This window comes from Scyliorhinus canicula, chromosome 3 (assembly GCF_902713615.1).
Source record: "Scyliorhinus canicula chromosome 3, sScyCan1.1, whole genome shotgun sequence".
Lineage (NCBI taxonomy): Eukaryota > Metazoa > Chordata > Chondrichthyes > Carcharhiniformes > Scyliorhinidae > Scyliorhinus > Scyliorhinus canicula.
Genome location: NC_052148.1, coordinates 43,662,223 through 43,679,380, shown reverse-complemented (window position 1 = coordinate 43,679,380; position 17,158 = coordinate 43,662,223). Strand labels below are relative to the sequence as shown.

Sequence of the window (17,158 nt, the reverse complement as noted above, 5' to 3'; positions counted from 1 at the left end):
TATGTTGGGGAGTTCATTTATAAATTTGAGGAGTTAAGTCCTGAAGAGCACAACATTTTAAATATGTAATACAAATGAATATATTTAATAACTACCCAGAGCAACTAAGAGAGGATCATCAATTCTTTGCAAAAAAGTCAACCTTCAATAATGATGTTTAAAAGTTAAATTTTTATTCTCCTGTCTCAATTTTTCTATTTCATATAATCACTGCATAACAGTTAAAAATCTATACACTGCCACCACAGCTCCATACAAGGCAGCACAAACAGTATTTACATTTTTTCAAAAAAAAACACAATCAATACTGAGAGGGGGCAGAAAAAGTCCATAATTAGTGCAATTTCACCATATTTTAAATTTACATGCTGAGGATTATTTAGAATTGCTCCCTTATACTGCGCATAAATCTTTTGTAATAATTCTATACAATTTTTATGCTTTAATGAAACTTACAAGCAATATAATACCTAAATTATTTTTGTTCTTGGATGTTACCATTGTGGGCGCCTGCTTTCAGTAGAAAATAACAAACTTTATTTCATTCCCATGCAAAAGAATTTAACAAAAAATGAAATAAAATGTCAAACAGAAGGTGGTTCTGAAAACACAAAGTAACCTTCACCCTGCCTGGTTTTGCAGCTTTAAATTTAAGCAGTACTGGTTGAGAGTGAATATGGATCTATACACTGGATCTACACAAGCGGAACGCTTGTTGCTCACTAGGGCCCTGCTGTGCTACAAGGTGAAATCTTGCACTATTTATTCCTGAATAGCAGATAAGTAAACAGCCTCTTTATTTGTTACTTTTGATGCCATGAGATTGTATCCACACTTCATTCAACCCTCACCTAATCTTGTATGGCTGTTTATGGTTTTCCCAACGATCACAGCAGAAGTTCAAACAATGCAGCTCTTCATGTATTGAGGAAGGCTGTCTGCCATTTAGAATTTATGCAATGGTTATCATTTCAGGGTAGTCCATTTTCAAGAACAACTGTGATCCATTCAACCACCTCATACCGCCTTCCTAATATCCCCCTCCACGATTCCGATTCATGCTGGGGAATGGTACCATGGACCCCAGTGAGCCCTCCAATCCATCAAATAAGTGGGTATTCTTCAATGCAAACATTGATAGTGATTGTAGTCAGAATATTTTACCATGTGGGGCATCACAACTAAGCCTAATCCTGTTTTCACCCGGCATCTACACACATGCACTTTTCCAGAAAAATCGCTGGGTAATAATTCAGAGATGATAGGTACTAGCTCTGTTCCCCTCCCTAGTTCTGGCACATTTACGATTAATTACAGTGCTCCAAGCTCCAACTAAGCTCAAATCAGTTTACTCAGGAAAGACCAGGATCAAACCTGAACAATGTCTAATGTGTACAGTTCAGTATCACACTGCATGGTGCACTTACCCAGTATCCTTTGTAGCTTAATGGAAAAGATAAAGGCGAGGAAGATAAATCTAAAGAAGAAAATATTTTAATCACTTTGTCGAAACCTAAAACTGTATGGGCAAAGGCTACTTACTGTAATTGTTCCATCAGACTTTACCTACTAAATCTACCTCCTAGTTTTAAAAAATTATTCTCAAGGCTTCTGAAATCAGTCAAGAACACTCTACTGTGGGCAACACATTGAAAGGAGCCAAGTGATTATACTGCACACTGTATCACATGTCAAACGAAGGGTCAATCGTCTTTCCACAATGCTGCTGAAGTCACTGCTCAGTATTGGTTTAGAAGAGAGGAATATCAAAAAATTAATCATCCCTTTTTTAAAAGATCAAAAAAACCTGGAACACGGCAGGAGATATCTTAACAATCCCATGGTATTGGACAGCAGCACTGTATTGCAGTTTCCTCACAAGCTTTGGCAAATGAGGAAAGCATACATCACACAATGCTCAGCACTATTTTTCAGGTTTCTGCCATGAAATATTAAGTGCTATAAATACCGAAACAAATGGTCTTTGGGAATATTTGCCCGTTAGATGTTGATCCTGTGAGTTTGTTACTAAATATCGGATATTCACTGAACAAAAGTGATTACTCTCAAATGCTGGTGCACATATACAGCAATGGAGATCATTAGATAGGAATTTCCAACATGTGATAATTTTGCATAGGAATCTATATTGAAAACTAAAATTTTTTTTAGTGATATTGGTCTATGTTTTGTTTAAAACATATTTTGTAGGAACAAGGATTTTTTTCTTAAATGAAAACAAACTATTTGGATATAGATTGCCAGCTTTAGGTAGGGACAAGTCCATCATGCATTTAAATATAAAATGCAATATGAATGAGTGTGGAGCCACAATAGGGACAAAAAATGTTGGGGCCCACAAATTATTATAGTTTACTCTGTGAAATTCAGAAGTAGTCCAGATATAATGCGTGTTTGAACAATAATTCCCTCGGCTCAGTAACTTCAGTTCAATTTCAACCAGATAGATATGCATTGCACCACTATAGCCAAGCCAGATCTTGGCTTAATGCAGATGTAAACTGTTATAACAAGAAAGGATCTGTGGCTATTTACTGCCAATCTGAGAAGACAACCCTTTTACTGGTCTACATAGGTGAGTTTTCAAGATCATGCCAAGCAAACGTTAATTTAACAATTTATTTTAACCACTTCTGCACGAATAGTTCTTCACTCCTTTCCCCCAATATAAATAGAGACGCTTTCTCCCCAACTAATGAATCAAAAGTTACTCTCCTGTGGCGAAGCAAACTTTCAAAACGTAATCAAATCTTTCCTGATCTGGAAAAGACTAGGCTGAGCAACGAATAATTCCTTCACTCCAGATCTTAGTTTATTTACCTCTTCCAAAGATACAAGCTTTGGCTATTTATCTTTGCTCGGAGGTGGAACACACTTTCTGCAAGACACAAAAGTTGAAAAGCTGATGAAATCCATTGGAAATGAAACCTGCTCAAGTGACGTGATCCCTACAGTTGGAAGCAACTGTATTCAAAGGTTGCCGTTGAGTAAGGAGAGCGAGTCCCTATGGATCACAAACGTTTTGTTTTGTAGACTGAATACCTATGAAAATTAATAAAACAGGATAACAACATATGAGGTCACCAGTGACTTATGCAATGAAAGGCATTGCCAAATGACACTAGGTGCTAGTCTACCTGAAAGTAGCAATTTAAAAAAGTGAATGGCAGGATTTCTCTGTAGAAATAGCATCATTGGGTGCTAATAACAATAGGTTTCTAAAACTTTCCAGGTGGAGTAGTCCATTATTGCTCAGTAACATGCAGTAGGTATATATCAAACCAGGCTAATGATGTAACTCAAAAGAAGGTGATATAATACAGGCTCAGTTCAAATTACAAGATGCAGTAAACTTTCGTTTTACATTAGGCAGAATGCTATTTCAGTTCTGGTCATCTGATATTCATGTGCGCCTACTTGCTGAAGTAAAACGTGCCAAAGAGTAAAACTATCCTCACAAACACAAGCTAAACTGTTGAAAAGACGGATTGTGTGTTTTAAGCATGCCAAGTACCTTGCAGTTATACGCTACCTTATATATAAAATGCTTAATTTTAACCTTTACATAAATCGACCCTTTTAAAGTAACTAAATCCCCAACCAAGAAATTATACCTTTGAAATAACAGTTGGATTCTTTGCCTTTAATTTAAAAAGGGAGGGTTGTTTGTCTTTCTTTGCCACACACATCACAGGATGCTGACTATGATGGTCTGGGAACCTATAGGCAAGAGTCTACTATAACCTCCCAAAGCTCAGTGGTAACTTCTAGAAACAGAAATCACATAGTGCAATAGTCAAGATCAATAGTCAAGAGCAGAGCATCAGACTGTATCTTGGGATTTAATCACTTCTATACCATTAAAGATCCTGCACTGAAATTTGAACACTTCCCCATTCACCCTGATTAAAAGAACTTTTTGGAGTTAACATTAGATACTAGCTGAAGGATAGTGGAACTCAGAAAAAAATCTTTTGTTGCTCAGATTCCTCCCTCTACATAAATGCACAACATTTTGATTACTAAATGTTTTGGAAAAAAGCATAAAGACTTTACTAACATAAATTAAACCAAAACTCAGACACTATTACTACACAAACCTGGTTTTAGTGACTTTTAAGGATGATCATTTACACTCGTTACCAAAAAGGTACGTTTCAGCATAAAGGCTCCAGTAACTCTAGTCTTAATACTCGTTCAGTGCTCAAGATGGAATGCAAGTTCATCTGTCAACTTCGTTCGTAAGTCAAGAAAGAGTCTCAGATTAGCAATTGAAGGCTGCCAAAATATTTAGTACTGTTTTCAATCAACAGAGCCCATTTCCAGCAACCTCAAATAAATTTTGCTATTGGATAATCTAGTTTGCTATGGAGTCTTGAATCCAGTAAATATTAGGAATTGACTTGGGCAGCATAGAGGCGCAGTTTAACACTGCTGCCTCACGGCACTGAGGACTAAGGTTGATCCTGGCCCTGGGTCACTGTCCATGTGGAGTTTGCACATTCTCCACGTGTTTGCATGGGTCTCATCCCCACATCCCAAAGATGTGCAGGTTAGGTGGATTGGCCAAGCTAAATTGCCCCTTAATTGGAAAAAAAATTATTGGGTACTCTAAATTTATTTAAAAAAAATTAGGAATTGACTTAAAAAGAAATTACAAGTTTAAAAAAAATCTAAATTTCTTCCCATTTTTTCCAGTTGCTTGGGGTGGGTTCCGGGGACAGTAAATAGTACGCTTCCTAGATACCACCTTCCTTCCAATATTTTCCTCCATTGGTCATTCTTTACATGCAAGCAATTTGCTGGGCTATGGGAAAGAGCAGGTTGTAGGACTATTTAGATGGTTCTAGCACAAGCACAATGCACTGAATGACTTTCTCTGTGCTGTAAGATTCTATGACTCAAGAGTCTGCACATATTCAACCATAGGGAAGCATCACACACAATCACAATTCTGTCTTCACCTGAAGTACACAAGCATAACTTCTTAGCCACAGGTCAGGGGTCCTGGCAAAATTGGGGCACTACATTATCCAAGTTGAGGTCAGCTAACACCATAAACCTGAGAATCCCCTGATCTATTTGAACCAGCACATTTAATGCAATTACCCAATGAGCTCCCCTTTTAAATTTTGGTGCCTATCAACATATAAAACTAACCAGAGTACAAAACGTAAAACAAGTGCTCAGTAAAAAAACACCTTTGTCGCACAACTATCATAGTGTCATGCACTGAGTTTCCTGCAAGATTTAACACCTCATTTTAAGCCACCACATCATGAATGACAAGGAGTGACAATCTTAAAAGTAAAATGATCAAAGATGCCTGGGAGATAAAATAAACTGCAAAGTTTGTACAGCATTCAGTGTACTACCGCCGAGGTTTAAAATTCCCTTGAATGGCAATCATGGGGGGAACACAGTTTTTAGATCAATACTTTCCTGGCTGCTCCTAAGAAGTACCTTTGAAAAAAATGGAGTGGGGATTAATATGCAAATTATTACTTCTAATGACCTTGGGTGCAGTTGCTAGGATAAACCAACAGCAGCAGCTGTGGAAATAAGAGTTTCCTTTTGGTTCCACCTGTAACTAACAACCTCTCCAACCAAAATACAGCACTAACATATATATCCCTATCCAGTTGGAGATTCGCACAAGAATCTCATTTATCAGCTGGAACTTTTTTTTAAACTCCACTACTTAAATGGCTTAGCTGGGAAGTGATTTATTAGAAGCATGTTCATCTGGCTAGATTTAAGCCATTTATTCTAACAAATAACATCATTGCTATTGGAGTAAGAATGGAAACCATTCTTTTACTTGTTATGTTCCATTTTAATTTGTTGCAATGTTAATTGCACGGCTCCCAAGGCAGCAGCTGAGAAACAGGCTACAATCACTAAGACTAATAAATGCAGAGCCGCTGAGCTGGCAAAATCAGATAGACAGACACAATTACTTAATTCAGCAACTGGTCAATCTCCATAACTGAACCATCAGATCACATTGAACACAATGAAAGGGTGGGATTAAGCCATTAATAAACTTGGATTCGTTGCTGTTTATGCTGATGAATGACTTTAAATTTCCCCTTGTGCCTGTGCAGTATTTTGGAGACGCAGTCAGTATTATAGGCCAAAGGATCTTCTTCAACTGAAATGATGGCACATATTGCAATTGAAGTGAACCAGCACTGCATACTCGAGTTCACAGGCATGAATCCCTGTCATTAGACTCAAACAAATACTTTCAGCTCCTATAGAAACAGTTCTTAAAGGGAGAAGATTATAGTTAACTACTTAATTGCAATAAAATTTAGAGAGCATCCAAATTTAGTATGGCTAAAGCATGTTAAGTGCCAAGTTTTGCTCTGGTCAAAAATGTCTAACTCCAATTCAGATATGTGTAATGTGAATCCTGTAAATTATTAAATAGCCTGGCACTATGTAAAATACAAATTATATTAAAAATAGAGCCATTTATAAACACAGTCTCCCAATATGGATCCCACAATATTTTTTTTTTTTACATTTTAGGGCAAACGTGAAACATACCTTTTTGGATTGTTCTAAATGGTGGAAACTACAGAAACTCCACTCAATGAAAAAAGCAAAATAACAACTTTTCAAATCGTTGTGAACAACAGAAAGGAGATACCAAGCAAGTTTTTTTCCCCTCTCTTCCTCTTCTTTCTGTACCACAGACCAAAGGTAGCACACCTTGATTTCTCACAGCAAGTATCTGCGTCTAGCGTCTTCATCAAGCGTAAGGTCAACAACCTCCGGTGCCCCACTCCAGGTTGGCTGAGAAACGGCAGCCCACGAATGCATTTGCTGCTGCTGGACCCTGCTGTTGAGGCAGAATGAATGAGAACTCTGCTTCCATGCCGAACAGCTCTGAATGACACCGGGTCTACTTTGAGTGGATCTGTTTGCAAGCAATTAAAGAAAAATGACGACAACTCATTTTTAAGTTCCTGTAACTTTTTAAATTCACTTTTTTTGTGCTAAGGGTCAGACTTTCTTTTAATAATCTGCCTCATCACCAGTCAACTGCCCATCAATATTTTCTGACAATGACCTGCGGAAGGTAGGAGAGATTATGATGACTCCCTGTGGCAAAACATTTTATCTCTAATTTTCAATTTATGTCTAAACCATGGTGGAGCCAATTTTCTTCCTCGCCCTAAGGCAGTAACTCATGGAAGAGTAATTGTTTATATAAATACAAGTGGCCTTCTAATTTCTCTTCCACATGGTTAATTCATCATATGTAAATCTATATAGTGCACTGACACCAACCAATAGTGCAGGCAAGCTAGCGTATAGCGATGTTGGTCCTCAGCCTGGATAAATGGGGAGACTTATCAGCGAGAAGGGCACTAGCTGTAAACACACCAACCAAAAACAAAAAATTATGGTTGAAATGAAGGTGATCAACAAGCATTGTGGTGACCCCATGTAACATGGTAAAAAAAACAAAAGAAAAGGACAGAAACGAAATAATCACAGAGGAGTCCAATCTTTTCCTACTTAATTCCCACAAACGTGCAAATTTCCAGCAGAGATTAGGACAGTGATGCGTGAACTCTGACGAAATTTTTCTCTCATTAAACAAGAGGCGCTGAAACCAATTGTCAAGTCCCTATCATATGGCTGAGAGAAACGAATTCAGCAAGGGCCAAGGAAAGTGAATGTTGGCACTGCTGGCCTGTCAGCTTCCCCTGCTGGATGTGTCTGGAGCAGAAGACAGCAAATAGATTAATGGGCACAAAAGTGAATGCATTGCATCCGTTGATGAGAAACGGGATGTAACTATGGATAGACAGGAAAAGGCAGATGTGTTTCCTCAGGAATGGTACTACAGTTGAAATATTTTAAAATCTTTTCATTTAAATTTTATGATGAGCAGTTTTTTGATAGAATTTATAATGCCAGTAATTCAAAAGGGCAATATATGTTGAACTGTTATTATAAACCCCACCAACACAAGAGTTTACGGTAAAGATTGAAAAAAACATAAGTAAAACAAGGACCAAAGTAAAGGAATTGGGAAAAAGCTGATTTTAAGAGATGAAAATGAAACTAAGGAAAATAAAATGGAAACATTTCTTAACATGGAAATGGACCAACAGTGGGAAACATTTAAAAAGGTGATCAACAAAGTCCAGGAGAATTACATCCTACGACAAAAAAGAGAAAACTAAGCATTAACGACACACCATAAGTGAAGAAAGAAATATAGTCAGAATCGGTGGTAAAGAAAAATGGGATGCATGCAAAGGAAAGAATGACAATAGGGAATATGTAACGGTTATGAAAGAAATTGAAAAACAATTAAGGCAAAGCAAAACTACAAAATTACAGCAGGGAATATGAAAATAAATATTTGTGATTTCTGCAGTTAGAAGCAAAAGTAGGGGTCACTTGAGAATACATATGAAGAATTCACAGGTAGTAACAGCAAAATTGCAGAAAAAGTAAATAATTATTTTGCCTCTGTATTTAGTAGTGATGCTGCCATGGTACGCATGCCATTAGACATATTTTTTAAATGTCTTTTTCTACAGATATTTACGAAAGAGAGATAATTGATTAAACTTGAGAGGATAAAACCTCTGGTGCCTCTGGTATTTGTGCATATTAAGAGAAGCTAGGAAAGATATGGAAGAGGCTCTATTAGGTATATATAAAAAAGTATTAGAAAAGGGAATATTTCCAGAGAACTGGCAAGCAGCTAATGTGATTCCTAGATTTAAAAAAATGTAGATAGAACAAGCCCAGGGAACTACAGACCAAGTCATTTAGTTTCAGTAGTAGGAAAGATAATGGAATCTTTTACTCAGCCACATATTAGAAAACAACTAGAAACTTAACAGATAATAAAGATAAATCAACACAATTTCAGAAAAGGGTTAGCTTGACTAACCTTACTATTTTTTTAAGTAACAGAAAGGGTTGAAGTAATAGATTTGAATTTTTAAAAGATTTGAATAAGGTACTGCATAGTAGACTAATGACTAAAGGTCAGACCAAATGGAGTGAGGGGACAAATAGCAGAATGGATAGCAAGCTGGCTACAGAACAGAAAACAGTAGGGGTTAAAGGTACTTACTAAGACTGGCAAAAAGTAGGAGGTGGTGCTCCACAAAGATCGGTGTTGGGACCACTGTTGTTCACTATTTATATAATCGATTTGGATTCGGGAATCGCAAGTACAATTTCAAAATTGGCGGACGACACCACATTGGGTGTGCAGTTAATACAGAGGAGGACTGCGACAAAATACAGGAAGACATTAATAAATTTGAAGAACGGGCGTGTAATTGGAAATGAACTTCAATATTGTTAAGTATGAGATCTTGTATGTTGTTAGGTAGAACATGGAAGCTGCATACACCTTGGAGCAGAGGAATCTGGGGGGGTACAGATACAACAATTACAATATGGCCGTGTAAATTAATAAAGCCATTTGAAAAAGTAAACGAAATGTACTGGAGTTCATTTCTAGAGCAATTAAATTATAAAGCAGGGAAGTTATGTTAAACCTATATAGATTGCTGATTGGACCAAAGCTGGAGTACAGTACATGGCTCTAGTCTCCCTATTATAAAATACATAGAGACACTTTAAAAGGTACAAAAAAAATTGCTAGGGCAATATTAGAATTAAGGGGCTATAGCTATCACATAAGATTGAACAAGCTGGGTCGCTTTTCTCCAGAAAAGAGTAGACTGAGGGATGACCACCTGATATAGGTCTTGAAAATCAGAAACTGTTTGATAGGGTAGACGTAGTGAAGATATTCCTACTTGCTGGGGAAACCAGAACTAATGACCATAAATGTAAGATAGTCCTAAAAAATCCAATAAGAAATCTAGGAAAAACTTATTTACCAAAGAATATAGAACACACTACCACAGGGAGTAGCACAGGCAACTAGCACATATGCAGTTAAGGAGAAGCAAGATAAACACTTAGGAGAAAGGATTAGAGGGATATGTTGGTGGGGCTAGACAAAGAAAGGTGGATGAGACATGTGGAGCATAAATTCTGGCATAGACTTATTTGGCCGAATGGCCCTTTTTGCACTGTAAATTATATATAATACTACATAATATGGGCTCAGGTCTGGATGCAGGTCTACCATTTTTGCACTTCTGCCTTAGTTCCTTCTGCTTTAATCTTCTATGATGCTATTATATTATCAATATGCTAGTTATTTGATGGACAATTACTATTTCTAGATCATGACTGGACGGCATTAGGAGCCAGAGATTTTCCATAATTGATTTTGAGATGGATAGCTTGTACCTTGTATCTTCTTGAATTCCTACAATTTCAACCTCGCTATCTGAGGACGCAATCTGGATTTCTTCCTTTACTGGTACAGGGAAACCATCTGCTGCTATGAAGTTCTCTTCTCCTCGACCTGCAAGGAACCAAAAAGCAAACACAACATTAGCATGCTTTATTTAAACAGAATTCATTCCAAAACTTCAAATGTAGAGAAAATCCTCCTAACTGAACTTGTAACTTATCTCCAAATACTCTCTTTTTTTCAAAATTGCACAACTCCTGCCTCAGTTTCTTATTTTTCCTTAATCCTTTTCTGTAGTAACCCCATCTATAAAGTATCCTAGGCAAAAGATGATGTAAAACACATTTGTACTCAACGTACTCTTGTCTAAGTCAGAAGGTAGGGGCAGCAGGGTAGCATGGTGGTTAGCATAAATGCTTCACAGCTCCAGGGTCCCAGGTTCGATTCCCGGCTGGGTCACTGTCTGTGTGGAGTCTGCACGTCCTCCCCCTGTGTGCGTGGGTTTCCTCCGGGTGCTCCGGTTTCCTCCCACAGTCCAAAGATGTGCGGGTTAGGTGGATTGGCCATGCTAAATTGCCCGTAGTGTCCTAATAAAAGTAAGGTTAAGGGGGGGTTGTTGGGTTACGGGTATGGGGTGGATACGTGGGTTTGAGTGGGGTGATCATGGCTCGGCACAACATTGAGGGCCGAAGGGCCTGTTCTGTGCTGTACTGTTCTATGTTCTATGTCAACGGGCTCAAGTACCACTCCAGAACTTGGGAGTTCTTAACCTCGGGTGACATTTCAGTGCAGTTCTAGGATGTGCTAGATGATCATCTTTCAAATTAACCTTTAAATTAAGATTCCATCTGCCGACATAGGTGAATGTTAAAGCACCTGCAGTACTATTTGGAGCAGTCCAAAAGATCTCCTAGATTACAGGCCACAGGCCAACTTTCCTTTCTCAATCATCACCAAGATAGATTTACCAGTTATTCATATCATTGCAGTTTCTGAGAGCTTGATGCATGACTACTGTTTTATGCAATAAACAACAATAATTTCAATCAAAATGAGTTTGGTTTGTGAATCAAGTAAAGATGTCTTGAGATAATGATAAGGCGCTATACAATGGAAATACAGGTTTTCATTTATTCAGAATTCCACCCAGCACTCCACAACCAGTTAACAGAAATTATGCAAAGCAACCCAAGGGTGGTTCTTCCTTCGTTCCTGACAAAAGATGTTTGGCATCTCCATTCACTGCATGAACACTCACTTCTCCACAACACAGTGTAATAGAATACTTTCCAGAAAGTTTTAAAATACTACTGTAATAGTTTCAGAGGCGCAAAAATCACACTTGGATTTATTATACTGTCCATAATTATCAAAATTGACAAAGAGGTTGGTACTACTACAGTGTAGTAGCTTGCACGCTGTGGGCGAGGTTAGCTTAACAAGGCAGCTCATTGGGTTTCAATGCGCTGTCTAAAAATGGGGTAATGATCAAGTGTCAGATCAAGCCAAGATGAGGTGTAATGCCTTTCCTGATCAGCTTGGCTCTTGAACGTCTCTATTGTGGAGACCATGAATTGGATTCAATTTGAAATTGTTTTTTGGAGCAAGCAATGAGATGGATTAAGGGCTTTGTAACTTTGAGAGTGGAATAAATTACTTTTTTTAAATGGAGTAATATGGTTTGGTAGTGGGTAGTGCCTGTGAAATGGAGCTAACCCGCCTTTGCGAGACCCAGGCTCAGCTGGCTCCGGTCAGGGCTCCCGCTTAGGGATAGAAGCACCACTGCCTTGTGGGTGTTTCAGGAGGGACTACGGCTAAAGGAGTAAATCCTAAAGAAAATCCAGAGTGAAGCCCAGTAAGGCAGTCTTGCGATGTTTTTGGCATGTTCTGGCAGCCAAACTGATGCCAAACCATGTGCTCTGCACTCCTTTGGACCCACCAGCAAGGCCAAGAGGGAGGTTCTGACATTTGGGCAGCCCAAAACCCCTATATATTCCACCTAGGCATGCTCTATAGTCACCTCACAGCGACCAAAACAACACAGTAGGCAGGAGTTACAAGTTATAAGCCCAGTTTTGTTGGTGCAAGAATGGGCGCTATGGGCTGCCATAGACGGTGGGAGAGATCAAATTGGGCAGCCCCCAGTCAATAAGGTTCCGTCCCACCACAGTCCACCTGCTCCAATAGGTGCTTGGAGTTTAGGGTCATTGCCTGATAAGTGGTCTGTAACCCTTCACCAAGCAAATGACAAAGAAAGAAAATAAGGTACCAGCCCTTCAATTTGCAAGCTGGAATATCAGAAAAATGCTTCCAGACCGGTCAGAAGATCTCACATACATTGACAACTCTTGGAGGACCGCCATCATCAACAATGAGCTGATTCCTTAATGTGGACAATACAGCATTTCAAGAGACATATCTCCCTGCAAGTGGATCACTAAGGGAACAAGATTACATTTTTTATTGGCAGGTTAGAGACACAAAAGAGGGAAGACACCATGGAGTGGGTTTGCTATCAGAAACTCCTTGCTCAGTATGGTACAGCCACCCACAAATGGCTCAGAACGCATACTACCCATTTGACTGTCTGCCGCTCCTGGACCAGTTTTCTATTCCTCACCTGAAGTTACAGGCCAATTCTATGAGAAACTCCACAACATCAGCAGCATCACTAACACTGAACATCTGTTCCTGCTGGGGGACTTTAATGCCAGAGTTGGGGCTGACCATGACTCATGGCCTTCCTGCTTTGGGTAACATTGGAAGGGTGAACGAGAACGGGCAATGACTGCTGGAGTTGTTTACCACAGCTTCTGCATTTCCAACTCGTTCTTTCAAACCAAACCCTGTTGCCAGGTTTCATGGAGACATCAACGGTCAAGTTGGTGGCACCAAACAGACCTCATCATCATCAGGAGATCCTTTAGACACAGTGTTCCAGTCATACGCAGCTTCCACAGCAGAGACTCTGATAGTTGTAATCTTTATTAGTAGTAATCTTTATTAGTATCACAAGTAGGCTTACATTAACACTGTAATGAAGTTACTGTGAAAAACCCCTAGTTGCCACTCTCCGGCACCTGTTCGGACAGTGAGAGAAAATTCAAAACGTCCAATTCACTTAACAAGCACGTTTTCGAGACTTGTGGGAGGAAACCGGAGCACCCGGAGGAAACCCACGCAGACACAGAGAAAATGTGCTGACTCCACATCGTCACTTTGCTCCATGACAATGTGAAAAGCACAGTCCAGGACAATGGTGTCTCACCAGCCCCATTCCCCATCTTGAGCAGTGTGAAACAGGGCTGTGTCCTCACACCCACACTGTTCGGGGGTTTTCTTCTCACTGCTGCTCTCTCATGCATTTAATCTCCAGAAGAAATTTTCCTTCACACAAGATCAGATGGCAGCCTGTTCAACCTTGCCCATCTTAGAGCAAAGGCAAAAGAATAGAAAGTTCTCACCAGGGAACTCCTCTATGCTGATGATGTTGCATTAATAGTTCACACGGAGGAGTATCTGCAGAGGCTTAGTGGCAGGCCTGCGGCTGCTTCTAACCAATTTGGCTTAACCATCAGTCTCAAGAAAACATACAGGATAAGATGTTAGAAATTCTCCATCCATTTCTTGGGTTTAATCATTACCAGCAACCTGTCTCTCAATGCAGAAATCAACAGGCACATTGGAAAGGCACCTGCTGCTATGCGCAGACTCATCAAATGGATATGAGAAAATGGTGTGTCACATGGAACGCAAAAGTTTGAGTGTTTCAAGCTTGCATCTGCAGAATCCTGCTTTACGGTAGTGAGGCCTGGGAAATGTACGTCAGCCAAGAATGACAGCTCAACATATTCCACCTTCACTGCCTCTGATGAATCCTCAGCATCATGTGGCAGGACCGCACCTCCAACACAGAAGTCATCGAGGGAGCTAAAATCCCCAGCATATACTCCATATTGCGCCACTGGTGCTTGAGATGGCTTGTACATGTGAGCCACATGTTTTGTACAAAAAACTCGCCATCAGCACCAGACCCACTTGCCGCCCACCCCTTCGCCTCAGTGACGTCTACAAACGTGACATGGCGTCCTATGGCATGGACCACAAGCGCTGGGAGCAGATTTCCAGCGATCATCCATAGCTGGTGAATAGCAGTGAAGGATGGAGTGAAAAGAGGAGTAAAGATGAGACAAAGCAGCTGGCAAGACATGAGATGACATTGCAAGAGAGCCAGATGCTGCCAAACTGCTGGCGTGCACCCATTGTCTCTCAAGACAGGGACACCAAGAAGAAAGAAAAAAAAGAGTGGTTTACACAAATTATACAAAATTTCCCAAGTGATGATTTAGTAAATAAAGGAGCAAGTCACATGGCCCATTCTTGTACCTTCCAATAGTTAATAGCTGACAGTAACTGAAGTCTGCAAGCTGCCCCTGCCTCTTCTATCAGCCAAAAGACGACACAGACAAAAAAACTCAACAAACTACCAAATCACAAGCAATCTTTTGGGCTAATGAAATACATATGACACCATAAGTTAGATTACCAAGTTCTAGATCATTTCATATGCCATTAAAATATGTTCATGGTTTATATTATAACTGCTTCCCCTCTTTGCTCAAACATCGGTGTAACTGGCAATGTCTGGGGGCATAAAATAGGCAGTCCACCATTTACACCCTCACTAATATTAAAGGTTCCTTTCAATGAAAGCATGATCAATGAGCAAGGACAAGTCATAGAAAATAGAGATTTCTAAATAATGGTGTCACGGGATATGAGGCAAGTGCTGAAGTGGTGCTGAGATTGTGGCTCAGCCATGGCCATGTTGAATGGCGGGGCGGGCTCTGAATTGGGGAGGCTGGTGTTGTGGTATTGTCACTGGACTACTAATCTAGAGACACAGAGTCATGCTCTGGGGACCTGGGTTTGAATCTGGCCATTGCAGATGGTGAAATTTGAATTCAATAAAAATCTGCAATTAAAAGTCTAAATCATAGAATTTACAGTTCAGGAGGCCATTCGGCCCATCAAGTCTGCCCCAGTCCTCGGAAAGAGCACCCTACTTAAGCCCATGCCTCCACCATACCCCTGTAACCTAGCAACACTACCTAACCTTTTGGACACTAAGGGGCAATTTAGCATGGCCAATCCACCTAACCTGCACATCTTTGGACAGTGGGAGGAAACTGGAGCACCCGGAGGAAACCCACCCAGACACAGGGAGAAAGTGCAAACTCCACATAGACAATCATCCGAGGCCGGAACTGAACCTGGAACCCAGGAGCTGTGAGGCAGCAGTGCTAACCACTGTACCACCGTGCCGCTGCAACAAAAAACAAATCAATGTTGAACGTTAGTTTTGTTGCTTTGCAGCTTCATTCTGTGAATCATGTCAATGACCTTAATCTGTAAGCTTTATTGTTCTTTCCTTCCTCTCCTAAAGTTGATGCCACACCCTCACAATTTCAGCAGCAGGATGAATGGGTAAGGATCAACAATACAGAGGATTCATTTTTTATAGCTATTGATGGCTCAATTAATCATTGCAGAAGCTAATTAAATCATCGGTGCAAACAGAAAGTACGGTGGCCTATTCATCTTCAACTGTACGCTATGGACGCCTGAAAATATAATAAACAAAAGGGAACTGAAGTTAAAGTAAAGACTAAATGGGAAAATCCATATCAAAATACCCTTTCAGCTTAACTTCTCTATGCATAAAAGGTTTGACTGCCAAGAAAGTAGGATCAAGGGAACTCATTACCAGTGGGCATAGTTGAGGTGAATCGCATAGCTATGCTCAAGGGGACGCTAGATAAGCATGATAGAAAGGACTGGAAGAACATCTTGATGGGATTGGATGAAGAGGGGAAGAGAAGGTTCACGTGGAGGATCACCTTGGACCTGTTCAGCCAGATGCTTAACCAAAAAAAATATAAAAACAGTTGAAGCCAGCATTAGAAATCCTCAATGTTAATTGAAAAAATGCAATTGCGCCCGAGACAGCAAGGATTTGTCAGTTGAGATAGGTCAGAATAATCAACAGACACATTCGTTCTTTATGGGATTTATCATGGTAGATTTAGGTTTGTAGATTAATAAATGCTGATGACCTATAAAGACACTTTCCAACAGTTATAATGAAAGCAACATATTGTGGATGCTGGAAATCTGAAATACAAAGAGAAAATGCTGGGAAAACTCATTAGGTCTGGCAGCACCCATGGAGAGAGAAACAGAGTTAACGTCTGGAGTCCGTAGGACTCTTCTTCAGAGTTTTCGAACAGGTTTCATTTCTCAAGGCAATGACACTATCCCTGTATTACAGGATACATGTGTGGCTAAAATGATTAGAAATAGCACCATAAGAATGTCTTAGATTTCCAAAATTAACCACAGGTTGTTTTATCTTTTCCAGGAAGGGGAGGGGATTAGTGTATAGAGTAGCAACAATGGACCTATGTACTTTGTTGCCCTTTTTATATCATAGAATTTACAGTGTAGAAGGAGGGCACTCGGCCCATCGAGTCTGCACCGGCTCTTGGAAAGAGCACCCGACCCAAGGTCCACACCTCCACCCTATCCCCATAACCCAGTAACCCCACCCAACACTAAGGGCAATTTTGGAAACTAAGGGCAATTTATCATGGCCAATCCACCTAACCTGCACATCTTTGGACTGTGGGAGGAAACCGGAGCACCCGGAGGAAACCCACGCACACACGGGGAGGATGTGCAGACTCCGCACAGACAGTGACCCAAGCCAGAATCGAACCTGGGACCCTGGAGCTGTGAAGCAATTGTGCTATCCAC

The 17,158-nt window shown here is 40.0% G+C and overlaps 1 protein-coding gene across 1 annotated transcript in view; it reads right to left on the bottom strand.

The window, feature by feature from the left end:
- Window positions 1-151: 151 nt before the first annotated feature.
- Window positions 152-17,158, bottom strand: part of c3h18orf25 (chromosome 3 C18orf25 homolog) — a 128,756-nt gene continuing 111,749 nt past the window's right edge. The window contains 2 exon segments of the mRNA XM_038793386.1: window positions 152-6,949; window positions 10,336-10,453. Coding sequence (XP_038649314.1) covers window positions 6,751-6,949; window positions 10,336-10,453 — 317 coding nt within the window. The 3' untranslated portion in view covers window positions 152-6,750.